The following is a 21871-nucleotide window of genomic DNA, read 5'->3' as shown; positions in this document are numbered from 1 at the left end:
TGCAAAGTAAAATCACTAATATTAAAAAGAGCTTAGAATTTATTTTTGGAAATTGTGGGATATTTTATTATTATTACCACTTAGCATGGGTAACATTTCATTACAGTATGTATTGAAGCTTTAGAGATTGTCAACCACCCCCCCCAAAAAATAACACAGAAATAGTTTAAAGAATGTATATTCTCCAGGGGCGCCTGGGTGGCTCAGTCGGTTAAGCGTCCGACTTCACTCAGGTCACGATCTCGCGGTCCGTGAGTTCGAGCCCCGTGTCGGGCTCTGGGCTGATGGCTCAGAGCCTGGAGCCTGCTTCCGATTCTGTGTCTCCCTCTCTCTCTGCCCCTCCCCGTTCATGCTCTATCTCTCTCTGTCTCAAAAATAAATAAAAAACATTAAAAAATTAATTTAAAAAAAGAATGTATATTCTCCAAAAAAAACAAACAAACTTTGTATATGCATAACTGACTTTTTCAGTTAGATAGGTATTTGTTTCTTTCTAAATTGATGTACCCAAGTTGTTGGGGGCACAGAACAGGTCACAAAATATGTTCCAAGGATCTGTGTCATCAAGACACACACAGTGACATTTCTGGCAAGTTAATTTGTTACAAATAATAGTAATTTGGAAGATGGTGTGGTTATATAAATGAGAAAGATAATGTCTCAGGTAAAGCAATTAAAGATAGCAAAATAAATTAATTTTAATATTAGTCTAACCAAAGCATTATTAGAAAGATGATCTTTTGCTATCCACTTCCAAATTGCAGGCTATCTTTCAAAGTCAACTGAGCAACCCAGATGAATATTTTAAGACTTTTTACACATTTTTCTATACTATATACAAGGACTCCATCAATACAAGGGCAAAATTAGTGAAAGATAAATAAATCAGTGTGCAAGGCTAATTGGAATTAAGTATATATATTTTTTAATATAGTGGCCTTTACTGCAAGGGAATACTTTTGTTCCTTTGGTTTAGTCATGTGGAAATTGCTTAAATGAGGAAAGCTCTAGTAAAGTAATTATTGTGATAAAACCAACATATCCACAATATAACTACACCATCTTCTACTCTTTCCAACAATGTGTTATTCTTACCTTCTGAGGAAGTTTCTGTACTGTTCATCTCTAGCTTGAGCTGTCCTTCTCATTATATTCTGGAATACCTCTCGATCTAGTGCCCAAGTTTTAACATTGGTAATAGCTTTAGAAAAATCAAGAAAATAATAAAATATTGTTTAGCCCCACATTAAGAAAACAGTCCAAAATGTTACTTGATAAATTGTTCATATATTCTCATCAAATGATATTTCTTGGAAATTGCATTATTTAACATGCAAATGGAAGGAAGCAGTGATATAAATAGTGGGTAATTTTATAAAATCATCTTTGGCTTTGAAATGAACCATGATTTGGAAGTGAGTAGCAAAAGATTTCCTTTCTAATTATGTTTTGCTTAGGATGATATCAAAATTAGTTTGCAATTCCTAATTACATACTACATCATCAGGATGTATTTCAGATTTGTGCTGTGACACAAGAGAAAACCAGCCAGCCTGTAACTAATCCAGAAAGTGAAGAATTCACAAGTAGATAATTGAAAGTTAAAGATCTGAGTGTATGAGTATGTTTTTATGTATTTTTATGCTGTTCAGACATTGTAGCTAATGAGAGCCAATACATTTTTAAGGATCTCTATGGTTACTTTTGTATAAAGTACATACAAATCATTTTCATAGAAATTATGCAAAACAGTGTTTGAGACAATTTTTTTTATAGGAAAGACATAGAAAGCAAGAATAAAATCTAAACAGGAAGAAGAGCAGAAGTAGCAGCTCTAGAAAATCTAGATGAAGTTACAATTGTATTTTAAAAAAAAAAAAGAAGTAATGAGGGCCTATAAAATAAATCAAAATCCAAAGCTTTGGTTTACTAAATTTTGGAATGAGTTAGATTTATCTTGACATTCTTCTTAAAAATACAAATGCATATAGGGCACCTGGGTGGCTCAATAGGTTAAGCATCTGACTTCGGCTCAGGTCATGATCTCACAGTTTGTGAGTTCAAGCCCTGCATTGGGCTCTGTGCCGATAGCTTGGAGCCTGGAGCCTGCTTCAGATTTTTGTCCCCCTCCCTCTCTGTCCCTCCCCTCCTAAAAAATAAATAAACATTAAAAAAAACTTTAAAAAGAATTCAGATCCCTAAGCTCCATTGCCAGAGATTCTGATTTGTGTTTGGAGTGAAGCCCCAGAATCTGCATTTTTTAATCAAAACTGCAGCAATTCTGAGACACTTAACCCAGTCCTAAACACTGAGAAACACATTTAAGTATTCATGCCCAAGATAACCATGAATAATGTCAATAAAAACAAGAACCCTTAAACTAATCCCAGGAGTCACTCAGGAAAACTCTCAATTAATTCACCTCCCTTTGGCTATTTATGTATTTTCATTGGTTTCATTAATTTTTCTGGTTTATAATATGTTTGGAACATCACAGAGAATGAAAAGCTAACATTCTGGATGAACCAAAGGCAGATGTTTACACAGAAAAAAAAGCGAAGTGGTAATTAAAGCAAATATTGGAATAATTCAGTAATATAAAGCCATTTTCATATTTCATATGCAGGTACCTGAAGGAAAAGTTCTCTTAAATTTGAATTATTTAGACAAGTGCTTCAATATAAATTCTTTTGTAAGCATAGCATTTCCTTTAACAAGAGCACATGGGGCACAATGGGAGACAGAAATACTCAGCAGGCAATAGTAGTGACTTAGATTGCCATAAACATTGTGTAACGATTCAAAAATAGAGCCTTTCATCCCGTTACCTTTCACAGAGGCAGTTCTTGTACAGTTGTATAAAATGGCTAGCTCCCCAAACGTGGTCCACATAGGGATCGATGACAGCAATCTCTCCCCTTGGAACACCTCTAGTCGACCCTCTGTCAAGCAGAATTTAAGAAAAAACACAAATAATCCAAATAAATTACAAAAGTAAGACAATCAGAAAGTACACAAAGCATACAGGCAAGATCTCTTATGATTCTCATTATAACATAGTGGTTGACAGTGTAGACTAAAAGCAGCTCTCCCACTTACTCTCTATTAGCTGATCACTTTGAAAGAGAGGGGTTCCCTACTCTGCCTGGGGTTCTTTGTCGGTAATGGGGATAATAATAATAATAATAATAATAATAATAATAACAATAATAATATTCACCTCAGACAGTTGCTGTGAGAATTAAATTAGTTAACATAGGTAGGGAACTTAGAACAATGGCTAACACACAGAAAATGCTATGTTAATGTTAGCTATTGTTAATGTTATTATCATTGCTACAAAGTTCTTCTCCAGAAGCAGTGGATGGCAAGTGTTGTATTTAAAATTCATTCTACCCCAAGAAAATGTAGCACATAAAACTCTTTCTTTTGTCCAAGGAACACAACAATTATTGTATGTCTTGAAAACACATCCTAGCTGTCCACACTAACAGAAGGACTAACTTGTCATAATTAGAATTGCATGGGCCCTGGAGTCAGACAGCCTGGCTCTGTCCAATCATTGGCTGTGTAACCTTGGGTAAGTAACTTCACCATGCCTGCATTGTTGTCTAAACCCTCAATCACTGACATGAAGTAATAAATGACAGTTGCTAAGAAAAGCGCATGAGAAAAACAGTATTCAAGAGAATTAGAAGACAAGCCACAGACTGTAAGAAAATATTTTTGCAAAAAGACACACATGATAAAAGTATGTTTGGCAAAATATACAAAAACCCCTAACAACTCAACAGCAAGAAAACAAACAATCTGATTAAAAAATGGGCCAAAGAGCTTTAACAGATGCTCACCAAAGAAGATAGACAGATGGTAAATAAGCATATGAAATGATGCCCCACATCATGCGTCATCAGAGAAATGCAGATTAAAACAACAGTAAAATACCACCACACACCTAGTAAAATGACAAAAACCTGGAACACTGACAACACCCAATGTTAGTGAGCACATGGAACAAGGGGAACTCTCCTACATTGCCGATGGGAATGTAAAACGGGACGGTCACTTTGGAAGACAGTTTGGCACTTCCTTCTATTAAACATAATCTTACCATACAATGCAGCCATTGCCCTCCTTAGCATTTTACCCAAAGGAGTTCAAACCTCTGATCCACACAAAAACCTGCACACAGATATTTACAGCAGCTTTATTTATAACTGCCAAAAATTAGAAATGACAAAGATGTCCTTTAATGGATGAACAGAGAAACTGTGGTACATCCAGCCAATGGAATATTATTCAGTACTTGAAAAGAAATGAGCTTTAGGGGCATTCACTTTCGAATGTTCCCTCTCTGGAAAGAGAGTGAGAGCTTTCCTACTAGTCTTCCTTTCTAATCTTGTATTCTAATAAACTTTTGTCTGCTGCTCAAAAAAAAAAAGAAAAGAAAAAAAGAAAAAGAAGAAAGAAAGAAAGAAAGAAAGAAAGAAAGAGAAAGAAAGAGAAAGAAAGAAAGAAAGAAAGAAAGAAAGAGAAAGAGAGAAAGAAAAAGAAAGAAAGAAAGAAAGAAAGAAAGAAAGAAAGAAAGAAAGGAAGGAAGATGCTATTAGGCCACAAAAAGACAAGGAGGAGCCTCAAGTGCATATACAACTAAGTGAAAGAATTCAATTTAAAAAAGCTACATACTGTATAGTTCCAGCAATATGACATTCTGGAAAAGGGGAAACTATGGAGAAAATGAAAAGATCAGTGGTTGCCAGGGATAGGGGCAGGGGAGATGAACAGGCAGAGCACAGAGAATTTTTAGGATGGTGAAAATACTCTGCATGATTTTATAATGATGGATAAATGTCACTATACATTTCTCTAAACCCATAGAAGGTACAACAGCAACTTACGGTAAACTTTGATGATATATCAATACAGGCTCATCCTTGATTTAAAAAAAAAAAAAGGCGCCATTCTGGTGAGTGATGTTGATAATGGTGGAGGCCATGGCTGTGTGGGGACAAGGGGTATATGGAAAAATTTCTGTATTTCCTTCCAAATTTTGTTGCATACCTAAAACTGCTCTAGAAAAAATAAAGTCTTATAAAAATGAGAAAGAAGAGTGCCTATCAAGGAAAGGGAGAGGCAGTATTTGAGGCCACCTCCTCACAATTATTTGGCCCCAGTGATTCTCTTCTCGTTTCCTTTCGAAAATGAGTGTAAATAAAACCTTACCTAACAAAAAGCTACATGCAAAAGAGACCTCCATTCTTCGAGGGGGAAAAAATGGTGGGTTATTCTCTTTCCCTTGAAGAGTTCATCTTTCCTTCTCCTAGTTCACCACTAAGCAGCTCTGAATCATCTCTGCCCAGCCACTCATTCACCAAATCTGATTTGAGTACCTATGTTGTAGCAGGAACTGGTACAACTGCCAAAGAGACACAAAAGATACTTATTCTGGGGGCGCCTGGGCAGGTCAGTCGGTAAGCAGCCTACTTCGGCTCAGATCATGATCTCGTGGGTTTGTGGGTTGGAGCCCCGCATTGGGCTCTGGGTTGATGGCTCAGAGCCTGGAGACTGCTTCGGATTCTGTGTCTCCCTCTCTCTCTGCCCCTCCCCCACACACACTGTGTCTCTCTGTCTCTCAAAAAATGAATAAAAATGTTGAGGAAATTTTTTAAATTACTTATTCTGATAGAACTTACATTATAGTAAGAAAAAAAGCTGCATTGGCTCCAAATCCTACAGATATAATACAAAATTTAATAATTTTTCATTGCAACTAAATTCCACTCCACTGAAACCACTTAGTGGTACCGTCAAGTTTGTATCATGGGTCTCAATGCATTTAAAGTTTTTTTTTTTCTATTTGAGTATGACCCATGGGACTTGGGAAATACTAAAGAATTATATGGAATATCAAAGTTTAAGCTAAATATGCTTTTAATATTTGCTATTCATGCCATATATTATAAAAGGGAGATTTTTAATTAACTAATTTGCTCAATCAGTTAAATCAGGCAAGTCAGTCCTGAGATAACACCATAATTTATTCAAATAAGAAACTGTCCAATTTTCATTTCCATGTGTGCTGTAACCCTGATGTCAATGACTGTACTGATGCTGGCTTCTGTTCTCACTCTTCTCTTCCCTAGTCAGTCTTCCATTGGAGTTATCGGCAAGGAACAAGATGGGCTGACATGAGTTTCTCATCTTTTCCTAACAGCTTCCATAAAAATTTGTTGAGTTAATGATCTATTTTTTCATGCCAGAGTTTCTGGTGTTGCTAAAGTAGAAATGAAATAACAGGGGCGCCTGGGTGGCGCAGTCGGTTAAGCATCCGACTTCAGCCAGGTCACGATCTCGCGGTCCGTGAGTTCGAGCCCCGCGTCAGGCTCTGGGCTGATGGCTCGGAGCCTGGAGCCTGTTTCCGATTCTGTGTCTCCCTCTCTCTCTGCCCCTCCCCCGTTCATGCTCTGTCTCTCTCTGTCCCAAAAATAAATAAACGTTGAAAAAAAAATTAAAAAAAAAAAAAAAAAGAAATGAAATGACCAAGAGAAAAGTTGAAAGATGGGGAAACTGCCCTGGATTATCGTCCCCAAAAACTTGAAGGTTGGCTAAATTCAGACCATAGAATTAGAATAATTCTTGGGAGAATAATTTCTTGAGAATGACTGTATAATTTTAGGGGTGTCTACAGAGACATTTATGGCAAATAAACACCAATATTTATGAAAATAGCATGTCTAAGGAATCAGAGCATATGAAAACAATCTTTTATATGGTATAAATACAATACATATTTATTAATTTGTTTGGAATGGCAACTTCTGCCCTACACCTAAGGCCCCCAAGGAAACAAGAATCATGAAAGCATTCTTAGGTTGCCAGGAACTACAGTATAAAATAAAAGGCCACAGCATGTCTCAATTTACCACTCCATCTGGGTAAGCCACCTTAAATTTTTCCCTAAAACTCAAAAAGTTGGGGCAATTCAGAATTTGAGAAGGTGTTCACTAAACATACACCCTGTTCATATAATTTATTGTCTCTATATCTAACAAAAATCATTTTTGAGTACTACTATAAGGCATGCATTTGGTATGCATTTAAGAAATCCTTTGCCTATCTGATTATTAAAATCTACCCAGCATGTAAAGCTGTTCCTATAATTGTATATGGAGAAAACCATTTAAATGGTTCTAAAGACACCAGTTTTAATCTTAATGCATTCCATTTGATTCACATGTTGGTTACATGTACCTAAATTATCTTCTGAAAGCGTTCGTATATAACCCAAATATTTTACAGAACCACAAAAACAATTGTTTTCTTTATCCGGCTACAACAACCTAAAAATGTCAACATAAGCAGCAGTATTTTAAATAGAAACACCTTTTTTGCAGTTGCTGGGTAGGTGGCATTGTGATTAGAAGTACGGACACGAGTCAGATTATCTACATCTGCATTCTACCTCCACCATTTATGAGCTTTGTGGCCTTGCGTAAGTTACATAACTTTTCTGTGGCAAAGTCCACATTAGTAATAAGGTGATAACAGCACTTGCCTAACAGAGTTGGTGAGAAGATGAAATGAGATCTCTCTATAAAGTGCTCAGTAGGATGCTTGACACATAAAATGCACTCAGTAAATATTATTATCACCATTATGATTAGGTCAACAATGTTACTATTTCATGAGCTCGTTCTGTTATGGTTTCATACAAACAGAGCAACCGGTTTTGCATTTTTATAAATGTTTGCAAAAAATCATAAGGCAATAGGCAAAATATTTGTTATGTAAGATCTGGAACTGGAAAAACCTGTGAAACCCACCTGCTAGCACAAAGATATGGTTTCCTGGTTCTCCTTGCTTAATAATGTAACTCCCTTGCTGGTAGTTTCTACCATACATGCATTCCACCATGTCTTTGATCTGCTGAGGATCCAGTCTCTTCAGAAACTGATTTCTATTAAGGGCATCTGTAATGAGCTTCTTCTCGCTGGTGTAACGGCAAAAAGAGATTACGTTACAATTAATGAAGACCATGTTTTGCTATTTAGATTTACCTCATTTAGATTCTAGTACTTACAACTTTTCCAGCAAGGACAAATTGTTCTTCTAGTCCCACCAACACTTGACCCATGTAACTGCCCTACTTTACATGTAAAACCTTTGAAAGTATTTTTGAATAGTTTTCTGTAATTGGTATTACATCAATTTTATAATCACTCCTGGCTGCCATCATCACAAGTGTAGCATCTCTCAAGATCCCTAGATTAATGTTAATAACATGATACATGATTTTTTTTAGGTGGAAAGAAAATCTGGTTGGTTGGTAGAAGGTGTATTTAAGAAACTACAACATAGTACTCATTTTTATTTTCATTTATTCATGTATATTTGCATGCATAGTGCCTATAGTACTAGCTATTTTATATCTTATTTAATCTTTACCACCATCCTGTGAAATAATCACTATTGTTACTTTACGGGATAAGTAGCCTAAAAAGCAAGCAACTTATTCCCTCTAGGATTTAAATCCAAGTCTGTGAGTCTGAAGCCTGTATGGCTTCCATTCCATCCCCTGCCTCTTCTGAGCCAAGGCAGTCAGTTCCCTTGGGACTCACTAGGTTAGATCAGACACAGAAGGTGATGGTAGTAGTCTGGGTTTTCCTAGACTTTGACTCTTAGCATATCTAGACTAGACAGAATATGTATTTCCAGTCTCATAACCTGTTCATTTCTCAAATCCAAGGCCCTCTTGTTGATAATCCTGAAATACTCTGTTTTCTTTGGGAAGAGAAGTAGCTTCAAATAATTACCCAATCTTAATTACCATAACTTTCAAATGTTTTAATCAACATACTTTATATGCAGCTGTTATAGAATTATTGAGCTGGCAGAAAAGTGAATTTGTGGGCTAAGTTAGACTCTGCACAACATACTTGCTTTTAGTCAAACTCAGCATGATTTTTTTTATGTAGTTTTTTTTTTAAGTTTATTTTTCAGAGAGAGAGAGAGAGAGCATGAGTTAGCACAAGCAGGGAAAGGACAGAGAGATGGACAGAGAGAATCCCAAGCAGGCCCCTTGCTGTCAGCTCAGAGCCTGATGCAGGGCTTGATCTCACAAACTGCAAGGTCATGACCTGAGCTGAAATCAAGAGTTGGCCACTTACCTGACTAAGCCACCCCAGGTGCCCCAAATTCAGCATGATTTTTAAAAACAGGGGTTTTTTTTTCTGCATCTTTCATTCAAACTCTTTCCCATCACTAGCTTTACTGTTTCAAAACTTGTGCTATTTTTCTACACAGAAAGTTCTCAAACATAAAGTAGACATAAAGTAAACTTTCACGGGATTGGATACTTCCTTTAAAACCCTATCCATCAGATCATTAGGCTACATTAAGAAAACAATGAAGAAATTCCTTCTGCCCTATAGTGACTCAGAGCCATACAAACTCTTTTGAGTACCTTGAAAACTTACTTCTTCCTGCAACTAATTTATCACCAAATCTTGTCATTTCTCTTTACAAAACATCATTGTTACCCATTTTAGTTTCCATTTTCAAAGATGTCACCACAGTCCAAGAAAAAAAAAATCTTAGGTCGGGAAAACTTTTAATACGTTCTTTTTTAACATTTCAGCTTCTAGCCTCTTTCCCTCATATTCTATTCTATACTATATTATCAGATTAATCTTGCTTAAAAAAACTGATTTAATTCTGATCTCATTTTTTCTTTATCCTCTAAAGCCAAAAAATCATTCATTTAATATATACTGAGAAAATACTTTTGCTACATGTTCTCAGAGCAAGCAGTAGAACTGTGAACAGTACCAAGAAAGCCCCATCTTTCATGGGCCTTCCATGATCTTGTAACATTCCAGCTAGTGTTTCATCAATGCCCACATATCCTAATTTCCCAAAATATGTTCCAGGAAGGGCTCTTCTTTTATAAGCAAGAGTGTGCTGAGTTTGAACAATTTTGGAAATTTACAATGCATACTTTCAGAGTTCAAAGAAATACTTCAGTAAACAAATCTGTTAAACCAATGTTTCCCAAACCTCAATGTCTGTTATATTTACTTCTTCTTTTGGCTTAACTTCTACGAACATTCCATGGAAGTAGTCTGAAAACCCTTTTGCCCATAGAAGAAAATCAATATCCCACAATCTGGTATTCACCATTTCCCACCACATGGCTCTACTCCATCCATCTAGTACTCACTTCATAAAACAAACCCTTTGCTACAGACAGGCTGGTATCTTCATTGTCTCCTATGCCTGCCAGCTTTATCTTTAGGCTTAGCCTCTGTCTTCTCCTCCAGTTTAACTTAATTTCTTCTCCCCTCAACCAGCCCAAACCTTATAATTATCCCATTATGATCTAGGCAAGGATGCTACAGTTCACACAATCTTCTAACTCTACTCTAAACTCTTAGAGTATTATATTCATGTCTATTAAATTCAAAAATTTTATCAAACATTTACTTTGGATATAAAAATTTATTAAACATGGTCCATGGCCTCAAATTCTTTAAACTTAATTTACTGAATAACCATATTATAATATTGTATTATTAGAAAAGAGTTGTCTCGGGGCGCCTGGGTGGCGCAGTCGGTTAAGCGTCCGACTTCAGCCAGGTCACGATCTCGCGGTCCGGGAGTCCGAGCCCCGCGTCAGGCTCTGGGCTGATGGCTCAGAGCCTGGAGCCTGTTTCCGATTCTGTGTCTCCCTCTCTCTCTGCCCCTCCCCCGTTCATGCTCTGTCTCTCTCTGTCCCAAAAATAAATAAATTTTTTTTAATTTAAAAAAAAGAAAAGAGTTGTCTCTATGACTTTTCCTCCAAACCAGATTATAAATCTTTGAAGGACTGGGTCTTCTCTTGAATTATCTGTTTAAGAGGCAACAGATAGCAGTGCCTACAAGTATGAACTTTACTGCTCCTTCTACAACTATGATAGGCAAGCTATTATCAGAACAATTCTCCCTACTCACACAACTACAAAAACTAAATTAATATACTGCAAACCTGCTTTGAAAGCACTGGAGACCTATCAACATAACAGCTTGAAAAGCCATGATCCACTAGAGAATATAGGGGCACGTGGGTGGCTCAGACAGTTGGGCATCTGACTTTAGCTCAGGTCATGATCTTGGCGGTTCACCAGCTCAAGACCCACATGGGGCTCTGTGATGACAGCTCAGAGCCTGCAGCCTGCTTCAGATTCTGTCTCCCTCTCTCTCTTCCCCTCCCCAACTCATGTTATCTCTCTCTCTCTCTCTCTCTCTCTCTCTCTGTCTCTCTCTCTCTTATTCTAAATGAATAAACATTAAAAAGAGAGAGAGAGAGAATATGAGCTTGACATTCGTATCTGCTTTTCCCTTCAAGGCATTTGCTGATTTGTAGTCAGCACTGAGCAGAATTTTGGCAGTCTCAAAGGATTGGGAAGACCAGAGTCAATATTCAAGGCACTCCATGAAGGAAGAATCCTGGTAAACATCCAAGATTTCAGATGGGACAACTGCAGGGCTGTAACCTATGAGTAAATACAGCAGCCCAAAAGAGGCTAGCTCTGGAAAAGACTGAAAACCAACTTCAAAATGACAAATTCCTATTTTGGTTAAAATGATTTGCCCCTAGCCTGCCTTCCAGAAGCAAAGGTAAGTGTTTTCCATAGGATGTTCACAAAATCTAGAGACTCAAATTTTCTCTAGAGTTTTTTCCCTAAAGAGTATCTGGCAAAATATCAAAAGTTACCAGGCATAGCAGGAGAAAAGACCAAATGACTGAAGACCAAGAGAAAAAAGACAACAGAAACAGACCTAACAGACCAAGATATTGTAGGTGTCAGACAGACTTTAATAGAATTGTATTTAATTATTTTTAATAAAATCAAAAACAAAATGGAGACTATCAGTAGAGAACACAATTTTTTTTGCTTTAATCAAATGGAAATTCCAGAACTAAAAAATACATAATCTGAAGCTTGAAATTCGACAGATGAATTTAAAATCTGCAAGACACAGCTGAAAAGGATTAGAAACTGAATACTATAAGCAGGTAGAATATATCTACATAGGCAGTTAGAATATAGGATGGAAAATAGTGCAACAAGAACAAAAACAGTACAAAACATAGAAGACATATGAGTCATCACAGAGAATTTGGACATAGGTGTAATTTCTTCCCTGAAGAAAAGGAAAGAATTGGACTGAAACAATATATATAGGGATCATATTTAAGAATCTTCTTAAATCCATGAAAAGATATTGAATCACAGACAAGATACACTATGAACTCCAAACAAAACATATCTTTAAAAAAACCATACCTAGGATCATCATAGTCAAATTGCTGAAAACCAAATAAAAAGAGAAAAATCTACAATGCAGATAAAGAAGAGATACATTACCTCAAATAACCAACAATATAACGGACTTACTCCTCAACTGAAATAATGAAAGCCAGATATTTGGAATATCTCCAAAAAGCTTTAAAATGCCTATTTCCAGTATCTTTACCCAGTGAAAATTGCCTTTAAAAATACAAGTGAAATGAATACACTTTAGAATGTCATTCCATTGGCAACAGACTCATAATAGTGGAGAGCTCCACACAAACAAAATGATCCCAGATGGAAACTAATAGACGTTAGAAAGAAGCAATGGAAAAAGTAATAATGTGGATGACTAAAGAAAGCTTGTCTTTATAAAGAAGTAATAGCATAATAGCAATGCCGTGTTTAAGTAGTACAGTCACTCTGGAAAACAGTGTGGAGGTTCCTCAAAAAATTAAAAATAGATCTACCCTATGACCCAGCAATAGCACTGCTAGGAATTTACCCAAGGGATACAGGAGTGCCGATGCATAGGGGCACTTGTACCCCAATGTTTATAGCAGTGAAATTATGGAAAGAGCCTAAATGTCCATCAACTGATGAATAGATAAAGAAATTGTGGTTTATATATACAATGGAATACTACTTGACAATGAGAAAGAATAAAATCTGTCCATGTGTAGCAACGTGGATGGAACTGGAGAGTGTTATGCTAAGTGAAATAAGTCAAGTGAAATAAGACAGATACCATATGTTTTCACTCATATGTGGATCCTGAGAAACTCAACAGAAGACCAGGGGGGAGGGGAAAGGGGGAAAAAAGTTACAGAGAGGGAAGGAGGCAAACCATAAGAGACTCTTAAATACTGAGAACAAACTGAGGGTTGATGGGTGGTGGGGAAGAGGGGAAAGTGGATGATGGGTATTGAGGAGGGCACCTGGTGGGATGAGCACTGGGTGTTGTTTGGAAACCAAGTTGACAATAAATTTCATATAAAAAATAAAAAATAATAAAATAAAATAAAATGTATGATAAATACAATGTTTGAGAAACACAGCCAAGTTGTGAGGAGGGGGAAGGGTGGCAGTAAACATAATTTAAGGTACAGGAAGTGATGCAAGTACTAATCTACATTAGAAATTTAATAAATTACAGAAGATATTATAATTTAGGGTAACCCCTACAAGATCAGCCAAATAATGTTTCAATGGAAGCTAACAGAAAAGAAAATGGAATAATAATATATTTAATTCAGGGATCCTGGGTGGCTCAGTAAGTTGAGTATCTGACTCTTGAATTCAGCTCAGGTCATGATCCCAGGGTGGTGGGATTGAGCTCAGCATCAGGTGCTTAAGATTCTCTCTCTCTCTCTCTCTTTCTCTCTCTCTCTCTCTCCACTTGCTCTCTCTCTCTCTCTCTCTCTCTTAAAAAAATTAATAATACATCTAATTTAAAAAGAAACCAAAGAAGTATAACATATAAGAAACAAATAGTATTATGTTAGAGTTAAATGCAAATACTTGTATTTACTTAGAGACAAAAACACTAAACACTAAAGACTGTCAGATTGAAAAATGAAATAAAGTAAAAAGGAAATACAAAATGTGTGTTACTTATAAGAAGCATGCTTTGAAGATAATGACATAGAAAGGCTGAAAGTAAGAAGGTAGAAAGAGATGTTTATACTATGTAAACACCAATTATGAAGAAAATGTTTCTTGATACTGGAAAGTAGAGTGCAACAAAAATTACATTTCCAGAAATAGAGAGGGATATTTCACATTGGTATGATCAGGAAGATATAAATATTTCTAAATGTGTATGCAATTAATTAAATAGCCTCAAAATATAGAAAAAAAAACTGACAAAAATAAAAGAAGAAATAAATGAATCCACAATTAGGAGATTTTAACACATCCCTCTGAGTAACCAATGGAAAAAGTTGATGAAAATTAGTTAGAACATAGTTCTAAACAATTGACTATCAAACTTAATTTCTTGACCTCACTGATATTTCAAAAGATTGCATTCAACAAATTCAGAACACACATTCTTTTCAAGTGCACAAAAACCTTCATCAATGTTGACCATATGGCGGGCCATAAAGCAAGTCTCAAAATACAAAATATGTTCTTTGAATACAGTAGAATTAATCTAGGAAAATCAATAACAAAGCATAATCAAAAAATTCTCAAATGTTTGAGAATTGAGTGTGAATTGAAAATTGAACATTTTTTGAGCAATTTATTTCTAAATAGCCCTCTGATCAATGATTAAATTAGAAGGAAAATCAGATAATATTTTGAAATAAATGATAAATATGTGACATGCCAAAAATTGTGAGGAGCACATAAATCACGCTAAGAAACTTACAGTATTAAAGAGATACATTAGAAAAGAAGAAAGATAGGGGCGCCTGGGTGGCGCAGTCGGTTAAGCGTCCGACTTCAGCCAGGTCACGATCTCGCGGTCCGTGAGTTCGAGCCCCGCATCAGGCTCTGGGCTGATGGCTCAGAGCCTGGAGCCTGTTTCCGATTCTGTGTCTCCCTCTCTCTCTGCCCCTCCCCCGTTCATGCTCTGTCTCTCTCTGTCCCAAAAATAAATAAACGTTGAAAAAAAAAATTAAAAAAAAAAAAAGAAAAGAAGATAAAATTGAATAAGTTAAGTGTCCACCTAAAAGCGCTAGAAAAAAAGGTGAACTCAGAAAAGGGAGAAGGAAATAAACAATGAAATGGAAGCAGAAAATAGTAAAACAGAAAAAAAGTACAATAAAGAGAACCAACACATACAAGTTATGTGTAGATAATTATTAACATTAACATATAATTTAACATATAAATAACATATAATTTAACATATAAACATATATATTAACATATAATTATCAATATCAAATATAAGAAGGGAGACATCCCTATAGATATTATAGATATGAAAAAAATGAATGGATAGTGTAACCAATTCTTGAAAATTTAGATGAAATGAAAAACTTCCAAGAAAAATGCAACAAACCATATCTGACACAAGAAGAAGTAAAAATTAGCAATTAAAAAATTAAATAAAAGATAAAAATATCTCACAAAAGGAATTCTAGACCCAGATGACACTACCACTAAGTTTTCCAGACACTTAAGGAAAAATAACATTAATCTTATATAATCTTTTCCAGAAAATAAAAAAGCATAATTTTTCCCAACTTACTTTAGAGTTGAGAATAGCCTGAGAACAAAACCCACATCACAAGAAAGAAAAATTAAAGGCTAATATCCCTAATGATGGTAAGTGCAAAGTCAGAAAACAAAACAAGTATATAAAGTAAGTATTCTAAATCACACTGAAAATTAACTGATGTAATTAACCACACAAAAAGAATAAAGGATTAAAAAACTGCAAAATATTATTGGATGCAGAAAAAGTATTTGATAAAATTAAACAACTATATATGATTTCTAAATTTTATTTTTTTTGTTTTATTTAAGTAATCTTTACACCCCATGTGGGGCTCAAACTCATGACCCCAAGATCAAGTGTCACATGCTCCTCTGACTGAGCCTGCCAGGCCACCCGGTTTCTAAATTTTAAAAAAGCCCTTAGCAAATTAGGAATAGACTGGAATGGAATGTCCTTAATCTGAACATTATCTACAAAATTATAAAACATTATCTACAAAACAAAACAAAAAACAGAAATCATTATCTCACACGGTAAAATACTGAAAGTTTCCCTCCAGATATCAGAAATGGGCTGTTTCAATTTGACCCTGAACCAGAAGTCTGAGCAAATTTAATAAGGTGAGTGGGAAAAATAATTACAAAGAAAAAAAAAGAAAAATATAAAAGACGTAAGCATAGGAAAAGAAATAAAATTGCCATTCCTTCTAAAGACATGTTCCATAAGTGAAAGATTCAAAAGGATGCACAAGTAAACTATCAAAATTAACAAGTTATTTCAACAATCTCACTGGATACAAGCTCTCCAAACAATTCAATTATATTTCTATATTCCAGCATCAAATAACTAAAAATGAAAGTTTAAAAATTACATCATTTTAACAAGATAAAAAAATCAACTATACAGGGTTGCATCTAACAAAAGGGTGTGAGACCCCCACAGAGAAGTACAAAATATTGAGAGAAATGAAAAAGAAACAAATGGAAGCATATACCATAGTTGTGGATGAGAAGACTCAATTTTTTAATGATATCAATTTTACTAGAATTGATCAAGGTCTATTAAATCCCAATTGACATTCTGAAAAAAAATTTATGAAAATTAACAAGCTGATTCTAAAATTCTTAGTCATAAAAGGCCGAAGAATAGCCATTACAACACTGAAGGACAACAACAAAGTTGGCAGACTTAAAATAATGGGTACCAAGAATTATTATATATCAAAATTATTAAGAGAAGATACTCTTGGCACCAGAATGTACAATAAAGACCTTGGGAACAGAATTGAAAGTCAAAAAAACCCAGCTACACATACATAGGTACTTAATTTATTTTTTTTTAATTTTTTTCAATGTTTACTTATCTTTGAGAGGCAGAGAGACAGAGAACAAGCAGGGAGGGGCAGAGGGAGAGGGAGACACAGAATCTGAAGCAGGCTCCAGGCTCTGAGCTGTCAGCACAGAGCCCAATGCGGGGCTTGAACTCACAAGCCGTGAGATCATGACCCGAGCCAAAGTCAGATGCTTAACCGACTGAGCCACCCAGGTGCCCCCATAGATACCTAATTTAAGACAACAGTTATACTGCAGAGCTATGGGGAAAAACAGACATCAATGGAAAATACATACTTCTAAAAAGGGCTCACCCTTCTTTGTTTGTGTGTTTGTTTGTTTTTTTCCTTTACTTATTTTGAGAAAGAGAGAGAGCACAAGTGAGGGAGGGTCAGAGAGAGAGAAAGAATCCCACACAGGCTTAACACTGTCAGGCAGACGTGGGGCTCAAATTCACGAACCATGAGATCTGACCTGAACCGAAATTGGATACTCAACCCACTGAGTCACCCAGATGCCCCTCCCTTGTTAATTATCAAGGAAAAGATAACCCAAACCATAGCAAGATACCACAACATACCCACCAGAATGGCTAAAATGAAAAAGACTGACAATGCTAAATGCCATTGAGGATGCAGAGTAACTTAATACTCATAGGTTACTGGTGGGAGTATATATTTGTTCAACCACTTGGGAAAATTGCTTGACAATCTATATTAAATGTGAACTTAGACACCATGTACTACCCAGCAATTCCACTCCTAGATATATACCCATCATAAATCATATATATACATGACATACTGTGTATATAGAGAGAGATATAGATATAGGTAAACATATACAGAGAGAGAGACATGCAAAAATGTTCATGGAAGTCACACTCAAAATTGCTGAATACCAAAATTAACCAAATGCCCAACAATAGTAGAATTGATAAACTGTGGTATAATTAATGAATTACGGCTACATACATTAACATAAATGAATCTAGCTATGTAAACCAAACAAGCTAGATTCTGTAGAGTACATACTCTTTAAATCCACTAAAATACAATTCAAAAATAGGCAAAAAGTTACCTATAATAATACTAGTACAGACAATGGCTGCCTTTGAGGTAGTTGATGGGTATAGAGTAGAAGGGAGAAAGAGGGGCTGTGGTGCTGGGAATGTTCTATTACCTGATCTGTTTGTTGGTTACCTGTGCTTGTTCACTTCATGATCTGTGTACTTCACTGAAAAGTTAATTTAAAAAAAAAAATTTAGGGTTTGTTTATTTACTTTTGAGAGAGACAGAGACAGCATGAGCAGGAGAGGGGCAGAGAGATAGAGGGAGAGAGAGAACACCAATCAGCACAGACCCCGAAGCGGGGCTCGAACCCATGAAACCATGAGATCATGACCTGAGCTGAAACCAAGAGTCAGACGCTTAACCGACTGAACTACTCAGGCACCCCTTAAAAAATAAAATATTAAAAAAAATATATGGCTTCGGGGCGCCTGGGTGGCTCAGTCGGTTGGGCTTCCAACTTCAGCTCAGGTCATGAACTCACAGTTTGTGGGTTCGAGCCCCGCATCAGGCTTTGTGCTTACAGCTTAGAGCCTGGAGCCTGCTTTGGATTCTGTATGTGTGTCTCTCTCTCAGCCCCTCCCTCACTCGTGCTGTCTCTCTCTGTCTCAAAACTAAAACTAAAAATAAAACATTAAATATATAATCCTAGGTTCGAATCTCTGCTCTGCCACATCTTAGCTGTATAACCTTGGACAAGTCACTGAACCTTTCCAAATTTCCCACTTGTCCTCCATGAACATAGCATGGTAATCAGATCTACTTTTTAGGAATATCATGCACACTAAGATAAGCTGCCAATAAATACTTTAAAAATGGCAGCAGTAGAAGCTGGTAATGGCAGTACTCATGGCACGTTTTTGGAGGGCAAGAGTGGAATGGGAAAAGAAACCAGGGAGAAACAAAGAGGCTCAGTTCAGTTCAAAGTTGCTCCAGGAGGGCTGGATCTCCAGTTCGTGCACATTGGCGGCAGCATTGGTGATCTTTCCTGTAATCCTTTTACATCCCCCACTTTCATAACCGACATTCTTGGAAGCAATACATTTCTGTTCTCTAAGCTGCTTCGGGAAGTTTAACTTGTCAAAGTCCACCAACAGTTCTTGCTATATAGGGTGCTCCATCTTCTTTCTCTGGTCCTGAATATTAGAGGCCTCTGTTCCCACTGTTTGCTTTTGTTGGGTCATAGCACGTAACCCTGCAACCTTCTTTGCATAAGGCTCAGTGCAAAGCAGGGGCCAGTGGCCTCTGCCTTCTCTGTCATCTCTCAAGAATTTCTTGTGAGCATAGAAGCTGAGGCCATACAACCCATGTGGTGTTTCATAGCTTAATTACATATACAAATAGAAAGCATATTGTAAAGCATGTTTATCAAGGGCACTAGATCTGAAGCTGTAATGCCAGGGTTTGATTCCTAATTCTGCCCCTTATGAACTGTAGAACCCTGGGCAAGTCATTTAATCTCCAGTTTTCTCAGCTGTAAAATGATAATAAACACAGTCCACAGGGCATAGGATTTCCATGACAGTTTAACGTGTTCACAATGTAAACCTCTAAGAACAGCGCCCTACACATAAAATATATTACCTAAGGGACAGCTATTACTCTTATAAGTCAGAAAGTTACCAGCAATATAAAAACCTTCAAGTCAAAACAGCCCTAAAAACTATACTGAAGACTGCCTTTATTTAAGGGAGATCCTACACAATGTCAGTCAAACTGCTGGCGGTCCTCCTGTTCGGCCTCCCCATGCTCAGAGCACCCTTGGCCCACTGAACTACTCACAGGTCCCCAAATGGGCCAAGCCCCTTGTCTCCCTGCCAGCCATTCCTCCATTCAAATCCATCTCAAGATCCTCTTGTCCATGAAACTTTCCCCGATCCCACAAGGCATAGTACCTTCCCTCCTTTCTTTGTACACCCACTTCTTAAAATATGAACCAGAAAAGACTGCAATACATTTTAGTTTTCCCAAAGAGACTGCAATCTCCGATGCTGTGACTATGCTTTCTTGAACATCCTCTTATTTATCTATAAGCGCACCTGGCAAACAGCAGGAACTCAACAAGATTAAGAAAGCTAAAGCACATTTCGATTCTTCCTCCTTGGGTGGCTCAGTCGGCTGAGCATCCGACTTTGGCTCAGGTCACGGTCTCAAGGTTCCTGAAGTTCAAGCCTTGCATCGGGCTTCATGCTGACGGTGCAGAGCCCGCTTCGGATTCTCGGTCTCCCTCTCTCTCTCCCTGCCCCCCCCCCCCCGCTTGTGCACGCTCTCTCGCTCTCTCCTTCTCTCTCTCTCAAAAATAAATATACATTTAAAAAATTTCTTTCTCCTAGTTTAAAAATTATGGGTACAGAGACAAGGATGGAGACAAGAAATGTCAGTACCTTACCAAACAAGACACAGATAATAAGCATAGAAGCATCTCTTTAATTCCTTCTTCCAAATATCTTTTGAGTAATAAACCAACAAGAAAACAAAAATAAGTGCACAAGTTTATTATTTGAGAAACTAGCATGTGAAAGATGAGGTCATTCCATGTGTAATCAGAAAATGGGCATGACTCTCCGGTCAACTTTCTTACCCTATTGCCCATGTAATTAAATACGGTTGTAATCTAATCATGTTCACTGTTACTTCATGCTCACAACAAAGATTTCTCTCTCCCTTTCTTAAATGTGTGCAGATGATCCTATTCCCATGAGCATCAGCCAACAGAGGTTAATACCGAAATGTTGAAAACAACTAAAATTTACAAGGAAGTTAATCTGACACACTCAATGATATGCATAATCATCATTGTGCTGCATGGTAATTAGGTAGAAATGGTAAATAGTTCCCTTAAAAGTCTGTAATGAGTATTGCTCTTAAATCATCAAACTGAACATTTCAGGAGTCAGCTGCAGGGAGGCCTGTTCCTATAACAAATACTGGCTCCCAATTGTCACTGCACATTACGACCGTCTGGGGAGATTTTACAAATCCTAATATCCAGGGCGCTCACCTCAAACCAATTTAATAGGACTCCCTGGTGGTTGAACCTCAAGCATCAGTATTTTTTACCACTCCCCAGGTGATCACAATGTGCACTTAAGGTTAAGAATTACAGCTGTAAACAAGAAGATGCAAGGGAGCTTGAAACTGTCTTTTCCCTCTATTCCCACTGCACTGGGAACACGACTCCATTGAAGGTTCATTGTGCAATCAATCATTTACTATCAAATAATTAACAATGATTGATTAATTAACAATAATCAATTAACGTTTGTCACAGGACTTTTCCATATCTTATTCTCTGCCGCAATATTACAAATAAATACAGAAATGAGAAAATCATTACTCCCCTGTGCCTTCTCCCAGGAAACCATACAGAACCTGAAACATGTCCTAGCCAGGCCACTGGGGCAATGCTGTCAAGTCAGCCCCAAGACTCTGGACTTTTGTTTTAACTGTGGCAAAATATACATTATATAAACTGTACCATTTTAACCATTTCAAGGGCATAGTGCAGTGGCATTAAGTATATTCTCATTGTTTTGCAATGATCATCACCATTCATCACCACCCTAAAATTTCTCATCTTCCGAAACTAAAACTCTGTACCCATGAGACAATAACTCCCATTCTCTGCTCTTCCCAGCCCCTGGCAACTTCCAACTCTATTTTATGTCTCTACAAATTTGATTACTCTAGGTGTGTCATAGAAGTGGATTAATACAATATTTGTCTTTCTGGGTCTGACTCACTTTGCATAATGTCTTCAAGGTTCATTCATGTTGTAGCATAAAACAAGAAGGAATTTTGTTTATCCATTCATCCATCAGTGGACATTTGGGTTGTCTCCACATTTTGGCTGCTATAAATAGCTCACAACATGCTGCTAGGAACACACATGTACAAGACTCTGGACTTTTTATACATAGCTTTACATACCCAGCATGGCCAACATTCTTGGCCAGAGAATCTCAC

At 36.8% G+C, this 21871-nt stretch overlaps 1 protein-coding gene across 2 annotated transcripts in view; it reads right to left on the bottom strand.

The window, feature by feature from the left end:
- Nucleotides 1-21871, bottom strand: part of PRKG2 (protein kinase cGMP-dependent 2) — a 106177-nt gene that overhangs the window by 64924 nt on the left and 19382 nt on the right. For both annotated transcript variants that reach the window (XM_043572378.1, XM_043572377.1), the window contains exons 3-5: nt 7824-7990; nt 2829-2942; nt 1096-1201 (exon numbers count right to left, since the gene is read on the bottom strand). In XM_043572378.1, the coding sequence (XP_043428313.1) occupies nt 1096-1201; nt 2829-2942; nt 7824-7990 (387 nt within the window). The remainder of the gene's footprint in view (nt 1-1095; nt 1202-2828; nt 2943-7823; nt 7991-21871) is intronic.

Source organism: Prionailurus bengalensis, chromosome B1 (assembly GCF_016509475.1).
Source record: "Prionailurus bengalensis isolate Pbe53 chromosome B1, Fcat_Pben_1.1_paternal_pri, whole genome shotgun sequence".
Lineage (NCBI taxonomy): Eukaryota > Metazoa > Chordata > Mammalia > Carnivora > Felidae > Prionailurus > Prionailurus bengalensis.
This window is presented reverse-complemented; position numbering and strand designations above follow the sequence as displayed.